This window comes from Canis lupus, chromosome 20, assembly GCF_003254725.2.
Source record: "Canis lupus dingo isolate Sandy chromosome 20, ASM325472v2, whole genome shotgun sequence".
Lineage (NCBI taxonomy): Eukaryota > Metazoa > Chordata > Mammalia > Carnivora > Canidae > Canis > Canis lupus.
In genome coordinates this window covers 43,496,675-43,512,897 of record NC_064262.1, presented here as the reverse complement: position 1 = coordinate 43,512,897, position 16,223 = coordinate 43,496,675, and the positions used below count along the sequence as shown (strand labels likewise).

At 48.3% G+C, this 16,223-nt stretch overlaps 1 protein-coding gene across 1 annotated transcript in view; it reads right to left on the bottom strand.

Moving 5' to 3' along the window:
• Positions 1-13,464, bottom strand: part of CDCP1 (CUB domain containing protein 1) — a 58,078-nt gene extending 44,614 nt beyond the window's left edge. The window contains exon 1 of the mRNA XM_025458238.3: positions 13,242-13,464. Coding sequence (XP_025314023.1) covers positions 13,242-13,323 — 82 coding nt within the window. The 5' untranslated portion in view covers positions 13,324-13,464. The remainder of the gene's footprint in view (positions 1-13,241) is intronic.
• Between the last annotated feature and the right edge of the window lie 2,759 nt (positions 13,465-16,223).

Below are 16,223 nucleotides of genomic sequence, written 5' to 3'. Positions count from 1 at the left end.
CATTCCTTCCGTACAACAGGAGTTGATCCTACTGTTAAGTGTTATTATCAGGAAGTAAGAGGAGGATGGGAACAAAACCAGCTAGAAATTCCCAGAGCAACAGGGCATTTAATCCTCATTCAACTACATTTTGTTTTGCTCCTAGAGCTGGTTCCAGTTATAAATCATACATTGAAGGATCATGATTTTTTTTTAAAGTTTTAAAATTCCAGTTAGTTAACGCATAGTGTAATATTAGTTGCAGGTATACAATATAGTGGTTTAACACTTCCATACAATACTGGGTGCTCATCGAGACAAATGCGCTCCTTAATCCCCTTCACCTACTTCACTCATTCCCCCCCGCCCCCCACCTCCCCTTCCCTCTGGTAACCATCAGTTTATTCTCTATAGTAGAGTCTCTTTCTTGGTGTGTCTCTCTCTTTTTTTCTTTCCCCTTTGCTTGTTTGTTTTGTTTTTTAAATTCCACATATGAGTGAAATCATACGGTATTTGTCTTTCCCTGGCTGACTTATTTCACTTAACATGGTATTCTCTAGCTCCATCAATGTTTTGTAAATGGCAAGATTTCACTCTTTTTTATGACTGAGTAATATTCCATTGTGTGTGTGGTATCTATAGATATCTATATCTCTACCATATCTTCTTTACCTATTTATCAATCGATGGATACTTGAGCTGCTTCCATAATTTAGCTGTTGTAGATACTACTGCTGTAAACATCAGGGTGCTTGTATCTCTTTGAATTAGCGCTTTTGTATTGTTTGGGTGAATACCTAGTAGTATGATTGCTGGATCCTAGGGTAGTTCTATTTTTAGCTTTTTGAGGGACTTCCATACTGTTTTCCAGGGTGGCTGCACCAGTTTGCATTCCCACCAACGGTGCAAGAGGGTTCCCCTTTCTCTGCATCCTCGCCAACACCTGTCGTTTCTCGTGGTTTTGATTTAAGTCATTCTGATAGGTGTAAGGTGGTATTTCACTGTAGTTTTGATTTGCCTTTCCCTGATGACGAGTGATATTGAGCATCTTTTCATGTGTCTGTTGGCCATCTGGATGTTGAAGGATCACCTTTAATTACATTTTTCCAGATAATGGATCAGTTAGCAAGTTGTCTTGCTAACTGGTGGGAAGGTTGCTCTGGAAATGTCAAAACAACACTGTGGGATTGTTAATGAATGACAGAGCCAACCTCACGGTTTGTTGTGATGTCCCACAGACCTCAGACACCAGAACACCTTGTCTTCCTCCTTCTCTTTTCCTGCCTATGAGAGCTAGTCTCCATCCCCAAACTTCACTGCAGTTTTTATACATATATCTTTCAAGTGTACTTATCACATTGGACAGTGTCTCAAACTCAGCTTTTGGGCCGCAGGCAGAGTAAATGAGGAAAAGCCAACATGGAGTATTTGCGGAATCAGAGGGTGCATGCTCTACTAAATACTTAGTGATTCAGCTTTATTTCAAAACACATCAAGCCGAGACCTCTTATTTGCAGCCCCCAGTTTACATGTTTGAATCCCTTTTAGATGGTGAGTCCCTGCAGAGCAAGGGACTCAAGTTTCCTACCTCTGTATATCTACCATCTAGCACAGGGGCCCTGCAAGGTCTGTGGAATGGTTGGGACTTATTACTAAATGGCTTAAGGCTGGACAAGATTTTTCAAAGACTTCCTAGGCAAAAATCAAATTCTCTAGGCCTGCTCAGTACTAGACTCTAAGAGTGCATTGGGGGAGAAATGCAGCAATTTGCTCTTCAAGAAAAGTTGCTCCAAGTGGAGAAGGTGGCTTTCGTCATTAGTTCCCTAATTCCTAGTGACAGGAATTTTTACTGTCCTTTACTGCAATCTTTCTACACAACCAAATTCTTGCAGGAAGCAACTGTAGGCTTCATGCAGACAGTATCTATATTCACAAGATCTGTTTTTTTTTAATCTTTTTTTTAATTTAAGATTTTTATTTATTTATTCATGAGAGATAGAGAGAAAGAGAGAGAGAGAGAGAGAGGCAGAGACACAGGCAGAGGGAGAAGCAGGCTCCATGCAGGGAGCCTGACGTGGGACTCGATCCCAGGTCTCTAGGATCACGCCCTGGACTGAAGGCAGCGCTAAACCGCTGAGCCACCCGGACTGCCCACAAGATCTGTTTTTTAACAAAACTATTGATCGCTGATGCATACCTGGCTTTGCATTTTTTTAAATTTAGAATTATTATTATTTTTAAAAGATTTTATTTATTTATTTGACAGAGAAAGAGCGCACAAGCAGGGGGAGTGGCAGGCAGAGGAAGAGAGAGAAGCAGATTCCCCACTGAGCAGGGAGCCCAATATGGGGCTGGATCCCAGGACCCTGAGACCATGACCTGAGCCAAAGGCAGATGCTTAGCCGACTGAACCACCCAAGTGCCCTAAAATTATTTTTAAAGAAAACTTTGGTGATAGAAGGCTAAAGGCCAATCAATGGTTGCCTGGAAATTGACTGCAGAGGGGTCTGGAGGAACTTTGCAGGGTGGTAGGGATGTTATCCTGCATTTGACAGGACTCATGGAATAGTGCCATTGTGATTGGTGAATCTTCTGCCGTGTATTTTAGAGCTTAATTTTATAGCTTTATTTTATATCTTAATAAGGCTGAAAGATATCTTTTACATTTATATAAATAATACATGAAGCACAAAGAAAAAACGAGTCTTTTGATCAGTAAAAAAGCCTTACTTTTATCTTGAATCTACAGGCGCAACCACTGATACCAGCTTCTTGTGTGTCCTTACACAGGGAATCTGTGAATATGTAAGATATATCTATATGCCACCCTGATTATATTTCATTTCATTTTCTTTTGCCAAAGGCAACATGCTATACTCACTGTTCTGAATCTTACGTTTTTTTTGTCCATAATATATCTTGATGTCACTCCACATCAGTATATTAAAAGCTACCCAATTGCCTTAAATGGCTACATAGCATTCTACTGTTGCGATGTACCATGATCTATTTAACCAGGCTTCTAACGATGGACATTTGGGTTTTTCCCAGTCTCTAGCTACCAGGACAAGGAGCTTATCTAGATGCTTACCTAGAGTTTCAAGGTGCCAGTGACACATACCTTCCCTGGGTCCCAGGGTCCTGGCTTGAACTTGGATTGTATTCCCCACACAGGCACAGACCAGGGAGGCTGGAAGATGTTGATGCAAGTGTTCAGTGATGGTCTGTAAGACGACCCAAGCACTGTTTACAATTTGAAAACGTCTTCCATGTTCTGACAAGTTGAGAACTTGCTCCTGATAGATTTAGCCCAAGGCTGAAGTGCCTGATAAGATTGTCAGCAACTTCTAGGCTGGTTGGGTAATTCTTCATCTCTGGGAGGGGATTAAAGGCAGGGGTCCAGCTCTGCTTCCACAGCTTGGCAGGTCTCGGGGTATGACACCTGCTCACAAGAATAGCTATAATCCTCAGAAGCCTACTGGGGTGTTCTCATTCATTCCTCAGAGTAATTGAGCATGGCATTAAAGTTATATAAAACTGGTCTGGTCAGTTCCTTGGCTAACAAGAAATACACATACAATGTGTGTATGTGTGTGTAGGTGCTCACTTGCAATTTTTAAAAACTTGTTCTAGTGTCACTGACAATGACTTCTTTCAATTTTAAATCCAGCAGCTTCACTGCTAGGCACTTCCCATGAGATGCCCTCACACATGCCCAAAGTCAACTGTGCTGGGATAGAAACCCAAGCACAGCATGTGGTAGCAGAGGCCTGAGAACTACCTAAATGTCTCTCACGAGTGACCTGGTTACAGAGGCTATGGCTTGGTAGCTACATCCAGACTGTCTGCTCTTAAAAATCTCCAAGTTCTTCCTGGGCTCAAGTCAAATAATCAAATAATCAAAGAAATAGCAATTCTCATTAGCTGAGGAATCTGTTCCAGGCCAGACCCGGTGCTAAGTGATTTACAGACATGATTTCATTCTAACCTCCAGCTACCCACGAGGTGCTGCTGGGTCCCTGTTTGGAACTGAGGACATTGAGTCTTTTTTTTTTTTTTTTTTTTTTAAATATTTTATTTATTTATTTAGGATAGTCACAGAGAGAGAGTGAGAGGCAGAGACACAGGCAGAGGGAGAAGCAGGCTCCATGCACCGGGAGCCTGACGTGGGATTCGATCCCGGGTCTCCAGGATCGCGCCCTGGGCCAAAGGCAGGCGCCAAACCGCTGCGCCACCCAGGGATCCCTGGAACTGAGGACATTGAGTCTTAAGGAGGCTAAGTAACTAGCCCAAGCCACTTAGTTAGGAGGTGGGGGAGTCAGGATTTGAACCAAGCTTTGCCCTATCCCAATGCTTGTCTGAATGAGATTGCTTCTGAGAAGCCAGCAGGTAACTGTGAGCCCATTAAGACCTCTGGCTCAAATCCTTCCATTTCTCTGCTCCCCTCTCCCTCTGCCAGTTTCCTGGGCCCTTGGGGATGCATGGTCTGAGGACGTGAGAAATGCAGAGGTGAGCAAGAACCCAGAAGCCAATGGTGACTGAGCAGTGCTGGGCTTATGACTTGGAGATGCTTCAAGGCCAGCTCCAGTCAGACTTGTCACATGGCGCTCAGCAGTGAGGACAGCCCATCACTACTGCTGAATCCTCCTGACGACCGTGTTCGCAGCTGTCGGAGGCCTCCAGCAAAGCAGAGGCTTCCAGCAGGAGCAGCACATATAAGAGTGCCTCCCACTGCACTGCTGGCTCTTGGCCTCACCTCCATGGTGCTGTACCACTCCACACAAGAGCCAGGTGTCTATCTCGGTCCAGGAGATGCCACGAGCTCTTCCCATCAGGGCCTTTATCTCTGCATCCCTCATGATGTCTCTGGACCTCTCACCAAACATTTGCAAATGGTTTTCAGGTTCAACGCTGTTTTTAGCCAAACATTTCTGTTTGAAATAGCCTGATGTTCCTTCCACCAGATCAGCAGCAGAAGATAAGGTATCTGTTTGGATGAACAGCATGTGCCTGGACAGACACTATCCCAGGCCAGCTCCCAGCTGGACCACACATTATTGAGTGCTACAGAAGGCTCCTTGTGGCTTCAAGCTCTGTGTGGTATCGTGCATGGCCACGTGGCAGACCCGACACCCAAAACAACAGCTTAACTTATGCTCCATGTGATTTTTGGGACTCATAAAATTTGATGAAACTCATTTCTGGAGACTATGTTCTATCATCCCAGACACAGGCAGCAGATTGGTACTTCGCATATTTTTGTAGAAATGGCATATTTCACCCAGAATCCTCTGATCTTCTGTCACGGAGGGTCAGAAGTATCTGCACTTCACTTAAAACTTAAAGAAAGCTACATCGTCTGTGTTTATGGAAGGGTTTTATTTTATTCTTTCAAGATATTTCCAAATTTATTACTTAAAGATGCTCCTCCTGTGAAGTGGGGCATGTAATGGCTTTGGAGTCATAGTGCTGAGTGGTGTTTGCACTGGATGGCTGATGCAAGAGGACAGCCCCTCCCGGGCAAAGTCAGGCCAGTAAGGCCGTCAGAGGTGCCCCGGTCCTGGGCTCCTCTGCTCAGGAGAGATTCGAGAAGGGCAGATTACTTTTTGTAAGTCTAGCAGTTGAAGAAAGAACTTTTAATTTCATACAAGTTTGTGAAGCTCATCTCTGTAAGGCAAATTCTGATGTTCTATTGTGTTCTCTCACAGATTCCAGGATCACTATTTAGAGAAAACCAAAGCAAACCAAACCACCCAGTTAGGATACTGTGGGGGCAATATGGCTAAAATGGGGAGAACATACAGGACAATACAAAGTCCTTGTCACAATCATTACTGCCACCAGCAAACCGTCCACAGAGGGGGACTGTGCTGAGCCACCACGAGAGGCCAGGCACTTCATGGTGGGACTTCTTTCCTTCCAGTCTCTTTTCCTGAGCTCACATAAGATGGACAGAAAGATAGTAAGATGACATGAGTCATGTTTGCGTGCACATGCACACACAAACACACACGCACACAACTTTACTTCCTGCTTCCTTCACTGCATCACAAGCAAGTCCTCATCATTTTCTGGTGATTCCCTGGCAAGTTTCCAGGAGGGAGTTTGCATTCGGTGGATCCACTGCCAACCCCACCCACTGCTTCCTGAGCACAGGTTTCAGGGGACCAGCAGAGACTTAGCACATGTTCTATGCAGTGAAGGCCCCAGGTCCTGGTGAGAGACCGAGGACCTGGATCACTAGGGAGGTCTCCTCTACCCTCTGCAGGAACACAGAGAGCTATGGTTCTCTCTGTCAATCCACATTCTCTTGTTTTCTACTCTCCAGGACCGAGCCTCCTCTTCCTCCCCTTCTGTGTGATCTGCCTTGGATCTGGAGCCAGAAGACCCAAGGTTTAGAACTTCTGGCCCTTGGGACACCTGGGTGTCTCAGGGGTTGAGCATCTGTCTTTGGCTCAGGGCCTGATCCCAGAGTCCCAGGATCGAGTCCCACATCGGGCTCCCTCCATGGAGCCTGCTTCTCCCTCTGCCTATGTCTCTGCCTCTCTGTGTGTGTCTCTCATGGATAAATAAACAAAATCTTAAAAAAAAAAACTACTTCCGGCCCTCAGCTCCTTCCAACAATGTGACCCAAAGAAGTCATCTAACTTCTGGAGCTTGTTGCCTCCTAAAAAGACTCGCTTGAGAGTTGACTTGGAGTACCCGTCTATTCATTCCACACATAATTTATTAAATGCCAGCCATGTGCCAGTCAGTTCCACCCGCTAAACTCATGGGGGTTGGATATGAACCGGTCTGATCTGTTCCTCCAACTCAGGGATCTCCAGGAGTCCACAGATCAGCTTTGGTTTAAATCAGATCATACAACATTAGGGCTGGTGCTTCCTCTTCATGGTCCAAATCCCTACATTAAAGATTGGAAAACCGGGACCTGGAGAGACGAGGCAACTTTTTCATGTCTGAAAGCTCACCGTTAACAAGACTTGAGGTCACCACCATGCGCCCCTGACTCTTAAGTCTGGTACTCTTCCTACCCTGCCCACTGCCTTGCCAATTGGACAAGGCTAACTTCTTCCAGGGTCACATCTGGACTACATTTCTGTCTCCTTTCCAGGGGGATGGGGCCATGCCACTGAGTTCTAGCCAAGAGAAAGGCAGCACAAAGGATGTGAAACAACCCCCACGCTCAGGCCATAAAACCCTCCCACGTGAGCCACTTTGCAGTCCTCTGTCTTCCATCAGTTTGATGTGGATGAGCCAGAAGGTGAAGGAGTCTGGGTTCTCATCACTGCTTGGAGAAGATCCCCTGTTTGGGATCTTAGATGAGCAATAAATACACACCTGATGTGGTCAAGGCATTACCCATGTTTGGGTTTTTGTGTTACAGCAGCTTAGAGTGTGTTATACCTTAACCATGAGACTCACCTATGAAAAAGTCAGTAAAAAACAAATCACTCTTCAGTGTCAACATGAGGTGCTATCAGAGCCACTATCTGCAGGACTCCTGGCAGGCTGAGTGCTTAGGGGAAAGTAGATACTTAGAAGGAAGTTAAAAACGTTTCTCTCCCCTAAAACTTATGGTTAGTTTGAACTGGAAAGACTAAAGGAAGGAGTAAACCCCAGCGTGGGGAGGTACCGAGTCTGCACTCTGGAACAAGTCTGCCCAGATTCACAGATCCGAGCCACCACTCATTAGCTGTGACCCTGGGCAGGTTATCTCACTTCTGTTACTCACTTCGCTCCATTTGTTCTTTGATACTTTCTATACAAATCCTTTGACCCAGTAATTCCCTCCTCCAGGAATTTCACTCACAGGTTAACTTGTCTATATGCCTAATGAAGTCAACTGCAAGTACGGTCACTGAAGCTCTGTTTATAAAAATAAAAGACCAGGGTGCCTGGCTGGCCCAGTGGGTTAAGCCTTTGGCTCAGGTCATGATCTCAGGGTTCTGGGATCAAGCCTCACGTTAGGCTCCACACTCAGTGGGGAGTCTGCTTTTCCCTCCCTCTGCTCACACGCTCTCTCTCTCTCTCTCTCTCTCAAATAAATAAGTAAAATCTTAAAAAAAAATTAAATAAATAAGAACAAAAGACTGGAAACAACCTACCAGTCAGGGGCTGGTGAAATATATCATGGTGCACCCATGACAAGGAATATTATGCAACCGGCAAAAAGAATGTGTTCTAATCTGGAGTGAGCACGGGATGGACAAAATCACAAAAGATGAACAAAATCAAGCAGCATGTGAGACATATCCTATCCCATATACTATGGTTATGCTCCTGCTGTGTAAAGAAGGGAGGCACATACATTTGTAAGTGTGTACACGCATAGAATAGCTCAAGAACAATGCACAGGAAACCATGGCTGCCTCTGCGAGAAAGCCTGGGGTCGGTGGTGGACAGGGACGTACTTCTTCCCATGTGCCCTTTCCTACTCTTTGAATTTTTGTTACCATGTCCAGGTGTTTTCAAAGCACAGTCCTTAAATTCTTTGAATATTAAAAGCACATACACATCCCCAGAACAAATATGAACACAGCACTTGATAAGCGTTGCTTGTTTTGTTTTAAATGAAAAGACACGTCTGGAGCGCAGATGTGTAGTCCTCTGAGAGCACTAGCGAATGCTGCCTTCAGGAGCCCCACTGTGCAAAGGGGTTACGGCACACCAGTGACAGGAGCTGGGCTCTGCAGTCCGGCTACCTGGGCTGCCATCTCAGCACCACTACCTACCAGCTGGGTAACCCTGGGCAAGTTACTTGACCTCTCTGTGCTCAATACAGGGGTCTTCATGGGGGTACTTGCTTGAGGATGGAGAGGTAAAACACTAGCAGGTTTACTCAAGAGCACCTCCTCAATTTACATTTTCTCAGGAGAAAGCAGAGGAGTTGTTATTACTCAAACCTTGTTTCCTCCATCATAGTTCTTTCTGGGTGTCTATAGAGGAAACATGAATATTTACAGATTCAAACACAACATTTTAAACAAAATGGAACTCAGAAGGTCTCAATCTACAATGCAAATACAATAGGTGGAGTGTCAGGATCTAGTGGAGATGCCCCGAGTGCCTGTGGGGCGGGGGTACAGCAAGCTCCTACACACAAAGCAGCTGTCTGCAAAGAACCATATACACGGTTTGGCAATCCGGAAGTGATGTCTTATGTATTTCACACTGAATAAAATTGGGTGTTAATTATAGATGGGTGTCTTTCTGTGTTTCATTATGCTTTTGGACACTGTGTGTGTGTGGGGTTAGGTTGTCGTGCATTGGGTTGTTATTGTTTTTCCCATATGAAATAATGAAACATAGGGCATCAGTTAGTATTTTCATGCAGAATGCCTGGTTTTAAAGAATGAATTACTTACTGATGGTAAGCAAGCCATGCTGACATATAAAATATTCAGAAGAGTGGCTGGCACAGAGCAGATGCTCAATATGTGTTAGCTATGACAAGTAGTAGTTAGTGATTTTAAAAAATGATGTACTGAATACAAACCCAAGGCTAAAGGGAGATGAGGTAGCAAACTTGGCTCTCCTAGCCTGCTTGTCTAGAACGTTGCCAGCTGCCTGGGAGAAGGTGAAGGGCTAATTACAAGGCTGTCGGAAGTGGTTTGAAATAATTTGATTGTGGGATAATTTTTATAATTTAGAATGATAATTAGAGGGTATGAACTTTTCTTAATCACTCAGGTGGAGAGCCTTAGCCATGGGTCTCACACATCAGGGGTCCTGTCACCCCTACCGCCCCACCTACCTTGAGCTCAATCAGGAATCCTTCTGACCAGCAAACTCCATCCCCTCCCCGACCTAAACCCAAGTCAGAGTCCTAGGTAAGACTTGTGTTATAAGCCAGGGGATTCAGTTCTGGGTTTTTTTTTTTAAGATTTTATTTATTTATTTGAGAGAGAGAGAGAGAGAGAGAGAGAGAGTGCAGACAAGTGGGGGGAAGGGCAGAGGGAGAGAGAGAGAGGCAGACTCCCTGTTGAACAGGGCTTGATCCCAGGACCCTGAGATCATCACCTGAAATGAAAGGCAGACACTTAACCGACTGAGCCACCCAGGCACCCCTGGGTTTTTGTTTGTTTGGTTAGTTTTTGGCAAAACAACAACAACAACAACAACAAAAACCACTGCTGGACTATTAGTACCATCTAGCTGGGGTGCCCCTAAGATTCTTGAACATCTGCCAACACTGTCAGACCCTGCTTGCTGAACTAGAGGGAGGAAAAGGCTTCTTCCATAGATGTCACTGAAACAGTGAGGATAGCCTGCGAGTGTGGAAACCACACACTCGCACACGCGGGCTGGAACGTACACCAGGACCACAGGATGAGCTCACCACAGGGCCAAAGGGGAGGAGGCGTCCAACCTCCCTAACATTTTCTCTACTTTTCACGCCGGGAATTCCATTTCTAGAGTTTCAGTGGGACAGAATCATCGAGAAAGTGCAGAATCATATAGTAAACAAGAACCTGTTCTCAGATATATCAAAATGGGATTATCCAGCTTATACTATTTTATAACTTCGACAACACAAAGATGACACCATTTTATGTCAGTATATGAACTGTGCTACGTAATTTTTAATGTCTTATCAAACTTGATACAAGTAGTCCCCTATCGTCGGACATGTTCTGTCTTTTTAGCAGGAAAAGTGGAAAGCAACCTACATGTCCAATGATGGGGGACTAGTTAAAGCCACACGATGGATGGCCCCAGTTTTGGCTTTACACACACACACACACACACACACAGATGATAAGATTGCACCAAAGTGACCAAGGTGCTTTGCTCACAGATTATTATTTTTTACTTTGGTTATACTTTTTACCAATTTTTCTACAATAAGTATATATTACTTGAAACATTGTAATTGCTGTTTTCAACTTCCTTCCCCTACCTTGAGAGCCTGGGAGAACCCCCAGAGGAGCACGCGTGGGGGCAGGGCAGGTCTTCGAGACAAAATGGCAGCATCTGAGGGGAGCCCGGAGGCCGATGGGCCAGCACCAGAGCACATCCCCACAGTCAGCAGAGCCGCGTCTGTGACCGTAAGTCACGGAGATCCGTGGGGGTGAGGGAGACTGCTCGGTCCTACCAGTTACACATTCCAGACAACAGCTGCCAGCTCCTCATTTGAATCTGAAGAATGATGAACACACACTCATCCAGGGTGAGTGAACACATGCCTTGACGTCTACTCACAGTTCTGACAAAAAACAATGGCGGCAAGAATGGGGTCGCTGGCCCAGACTCTGGTACCTCCGCAGTGCTCAAAAAGCCACCCCGGTTGAGGTTTTAACAAGGTTATGACTCCAGCTCAACCAGTTCTTCACTCGTGGAAGTGGGAGAGCAGCTGGTTACACCAAACCCACCCAAACACAGCACCCTGAGACACAGACACCCCTCTGCGGTTCAGCTCTGCAGGGACACCAAGTTCACTTTCACTCTGCTGAGTCTTTGCGTGGAAAGTTCAGAGATTTAAAAAACCAATCCACTGTGCGGGGCTCTCTGGCTTTCTCCACCTTTTCTGGACAGACTCCAGTGACTCCTCAAAGGCCCGGAACCCCTTAGGCCAGCTGCAGGACCTCAGGCAAGGCCCCTGCACCCCACAACAGCTCTAACCTCCAAGACGCAGCCCTCAGTTCGGCCCAGTGACCTGGCCACACAGAGCCAGGTCTGGGGACCACAGGAAGGATTTAAGAAAGTGAGCGGGTGGTTCCTAGGCCTCCCGGTGTTTACACCCTGAACGTCAGGAACTTCCTGGAAGGAAGGGACTCTGCGGGAGCTTCTGGAGACCAAGATGGCAGCCTCTCCAGGCCACAGGGGAGCAGAGGAGGCGCATTCACAGAGGCCAGTCGGGGCCAGCCTGTCCTCTTTGTCATGAGTAATGCCTTAATTTACACCACATTCCTACCGGAGGAGTTCTGGTTGTCACAGACCATGCAAAACCTCTCAAACCATCCCGAGTTTCAGCACAGCTCCCAAGTGCGATTGGACACATGTATTTTTTCCTTCTCTCACACACAAGGCCACATGTTTTCACTAGCGAAATCACCTCTTTATTCTTAAACTGATTTTCGTCTCCAAAGGAAATCTGGAAAGTTAAGGCTGACGGGGAACGTGTATTACAGTAAACATGCATCCGTGCACCAGGTTTTAAATGAGGCCTTAAGACGTTCTATGGAATGTGCAGCAATGTCACCCCGATGCTGTCGGAGGAAGGAACCAGGAAGCCTTCCCGTGGGTGTATGATGGTGGCAGGTGCCAGAACGCCAAAGCTCAGCGCACCCGCTTGGTTGTTTTTTTTTTTTTTTTTCTTCTTCTTCTTTTTGTTCCTTAATTTATTTCACACTAACCTACCCTCCTGCCAACTACACCCCCTCCCCCCTTAGGTGCAGCAAAGAATAATCAAAGGCCATAATCGCTTCCTGGACAGCTCTTTAAAAACCACAACACCTGCGCTAGTGAGGCCTCAAGTCCTTACACGGAGACCCCAGGTTCTTTGTGGCTCCGATGCCCGCAGGACCCGCAGGGCACCTCCCCGCAACCGGGATAACTGGAAACGCACACTCTCCTCGGGAGCGCCCCCTCGCCGACCCCCTTCGGCGGGCAAAGTGCAGGCGCGACTCCGACTCCGACGCCGAGGCCGAGGCGGGGCGGGGCGCGGCGGGCCTGCGGCGCCCCCGAGGCACCAACGCCCGGCGGCCTTCCCCAGCCCCGCGCTTTCATTTTCAAATCAAAGTTCCCGAACTTCGGGGGAGCTGAGGACGGAGAGCGCGGGCCGGGGAAGCGGGGATCCGCCGGGCTACGGGGCGCCGAGTCACAGGTGTCTTGCACCTCCTCCCCGGCCCGGGCGACAGGACGGCTCGCTCCCCGCGCCTGCCCCCGCGCCCGCCCCCGCGCCCCCAGGTAAAGCCCCGGGCGCGCGGCAGGTCCCCGGGGCTCGGCGGGGCGCACGCACCCTATTTCCTCCTGCGCCGTCTGCGCGCGCGGCGCTCACCCCCCCCCCCCCCCGCCGGGCTCCCCCGCCTCGGGGACACTCCCAGGTGCCGCGGCGCTCGGAACCAGGAGCGCACGGCCACCCCCCGACGCGGCGCGCCCCGGAGCCGGCGGTGCCGGGGACCCTGGCCGTCCAGTCAGGGCGTCCCGGCCGCGTCGCCGTCACCCGGACCCGGCATCCCTGGGCTCCGCGGGACCCCTCCTCCCCTCCTCGGGGGCCCGTCCCCGCTGCGCGCCACCCCGGGCCGCAGCGCACTCACCGGCTCGGCGCGGCAGGCGCCCGGCGCCCAGCAGCAGGACCCCCAGCAGCGCGAGCGCGACCCCGCACCTCTGGCCGCCCATGGCTCGGCGGCGCCTCGGCCTCGGCGGGAGATCGGCTCGGAGCGGCGGCCGCGGGCGCGCGGGCCTGGCACGGGCTGCGCTGCGCTCCGCCCCGGCTAGCTCACCTGCGCGCGGGCGGGCCGGCCTGGGCTCCGCCCTGCGCCCCGGAGCCCGAGCTGGCCCGGCCTGTCCCCTCCTCTGCCTCCTCCTCCCCTTCCCGCCGCAGCGCCCGCCCCTCCCTCCAGGGCGCGGGGACCTGTGGCCACTGTCCCGGGTAATTCCTCCCTCTCAAGGCCGAGCCTTCAAGTCTTTTAGTCTACAGGCGCGGAGGTCGCCCTTGGGGAAGCCGTCCGCTCTCCCCCTTCGCTGTCCGGCCCACAAGGAAGCCCTTGTGAGCCCTATTTTGCAAGGGAATCATACTTGTGGATCACCCAAGACCTGATTTCTTGTGGGCCTCCTACCGGATTTGGCTGCGGAACTGAGTCTGCAGCCTCAGGCACCTTACCTGGCGCGTCTCTAAGGCTCACAGCACCCCTGCCACATTACGAGGAGACACGCTGCCCAAGGCCAGTTAGGAATATACAGAGGCAGGGTTTGACAGAGCAGGAAGGGTTTTCCACAAACGAAGTTGCTTTGAAGAATGTAGGTGTTTGAAGAACGAACGAATGAGTGAATGAATGAATGCATGAGGCTGGAAAGGTCCAAGAGAAGAAATCTAAACACGTCCACAGGGCACCTTCCTTGAATTGCGTGTGGAGTAGTATGTGCGGTATGGGCACAGAGCCTCCAAGCCAGTCGTGGGGCTGTAAAAATCAACTGCCCTGGGTCCTTTGCCTCCTCCCAGCTGCCTGTGTGCTTCCTGTGTTTGGCTTCCGTGGTCTTGTGGGTTCTCCTTTCACCCTGTAGGCCACACACCAAGCCTAGCGGCAGGTGGCTGCAAGGAAAGGCAGTAGACGTTCAGGGACTCAGCTGGCAGAGTAAGGGTCTCCAAGAATGACTCCATGCCCCCCACCCCGAGCTACCTGTGCCAATGGGCAGCCGGAGGCTGGGCCAGGGTCATCCAGAGTAGTCTAGGAGAGCTGGGAGGGGAATCCCAGTCCAGGCAAGACCATCATCCTACTGTTCAGCCCCAACTTCTGTCTAATACCTGGGGGCACTGAACATCTCCCAGCAGCCCCTGCTCTCCTTGTACATGGGGTAAGAAGTCATCTCTTAGGAGCTTCTTGCCCTTTCTTCTTTGTGTCTTCCCTGATGAGAATAAAGCAAATTCTGTCCTCTGGAGCCCACAGTCCACTAGGGAGGCAGAGATGTCCAGACTGAGGGCATGGACCCCACCCTTTCCTCTTCCTAGAAAGGCCTGGACTGTGAGCTTGCATGGACCTCTGAGCTCATCTTCTGCTCCACTTCCCTCATCAGGTAGATAGTTCGGGAAACAGGCCTAGAGAGGAGAAGGAAGATGAGAAGAGTAGGGAAGATCTTGGTTCTCCCCATGAGCTGAGGGCAAGCTCAGAAAAATCTAAACACCCTTTAGATTTTTAAAAAAGATTTTATTTATTTATTCATGAGAGACACAGAGAGAGAGAGAGAGAGGCAGAGACACAGACAGAGGGAGAAGTAGGCTCCATGCAGGGAGCCTGACATGGGATTCGATCCTGGGACTCCAGGATCATGCCCTGGCCGAAGGCAGCACTAAACTGCTGAGCTACCTGGGCTACCCTGTTTTTTTTTTTGTTTTTTTTTTTAAGATTTTATTTATTTATTTGAGAGAGAGAGAGAGCACACACACATGGGTGTGACAGTGAGGGGTAGAGGGGAGGAAGAGAGAGAAATAATCTGAAGGGACTTTGCATTGAGCACAGAGTCCCACATGGGGCTCAGTCCCACGACTGTGAGATCATGACCTGAGCCTTGACCAAAAGGCAGATGCTCAACTGACTGAGCCACCCAGGTGTTCCAATACTCTTTCAAAATGTTTATGCCGACCCAGAGAGTGAAAACAGATTTTGTCTGTTTTCCTAATTCTATACCCCAGCACGATCTCCTAGCATCCATAGCACCATTGTTTCCCACATATAATAATAATAATAATTATTATTGTTATTATTATTATTATTATTATTAGAGTGGTGGTATGTTGAATTCAAAATATCATAATGACTGCTTGACAAATTTAAGCCTAAGGAACAAATTACTTCATTACTGTCTTACTTCTCTGAAGTTTGCTTAAATGTCTTCCCCAGGATAGTGACACCAACTTTCCGTCAATGGTGTTGATAATTCTCAGATATGAAGGATTGATGATGGTCGCAAACAGCAGTGGCAGCAATGAGAAAGAGGTGAGCAAAGCAGGGAGGTATTCCTGCATCCTTTGCATGACAACCCAACCACACAGTTGAAGTCAAGATATCTTGAGGAAAGTCTTGGCTCTTGGAGTGGAATGTGAGCAAAGCATTGTCAAGGTATGGAAATGTTTTGTTTTATGAACGTGGCTGAATGGAAGGAGTCAGTTTTCAAAGGTTATTTCTGAGCTGGAAAGAAATATAGGCAGCCACGTCTATTGCCAGAGAAAAATGACAGATGGAAGGGTGGATTTTAAAACAAACTATTCCATGTAATTTGGACCCTCCAGAAACTCTACACATGCTACAAAACAGAGCTTAAAACAACAACAACAACAACAACCTAAGCCTACAAAGACAAGAGAACAGAGGGAAGATAATGGCAAGATCCTCTTAGAAGCTGGAAAGCATGATAAGCAGTAACTGCCATAGGAGCCTGGAGGCAGGAGAACCCTAAGCTGGTGGTGGTAGTGGTGGTGGGGAAGTGAGAAATAGTATGATTTATACCATGGAAAAATCAAAACTAAAAAACAAAGCAAAAAACCCCACAAAACCCACAAACCCCCAAACAAACAAAAAACC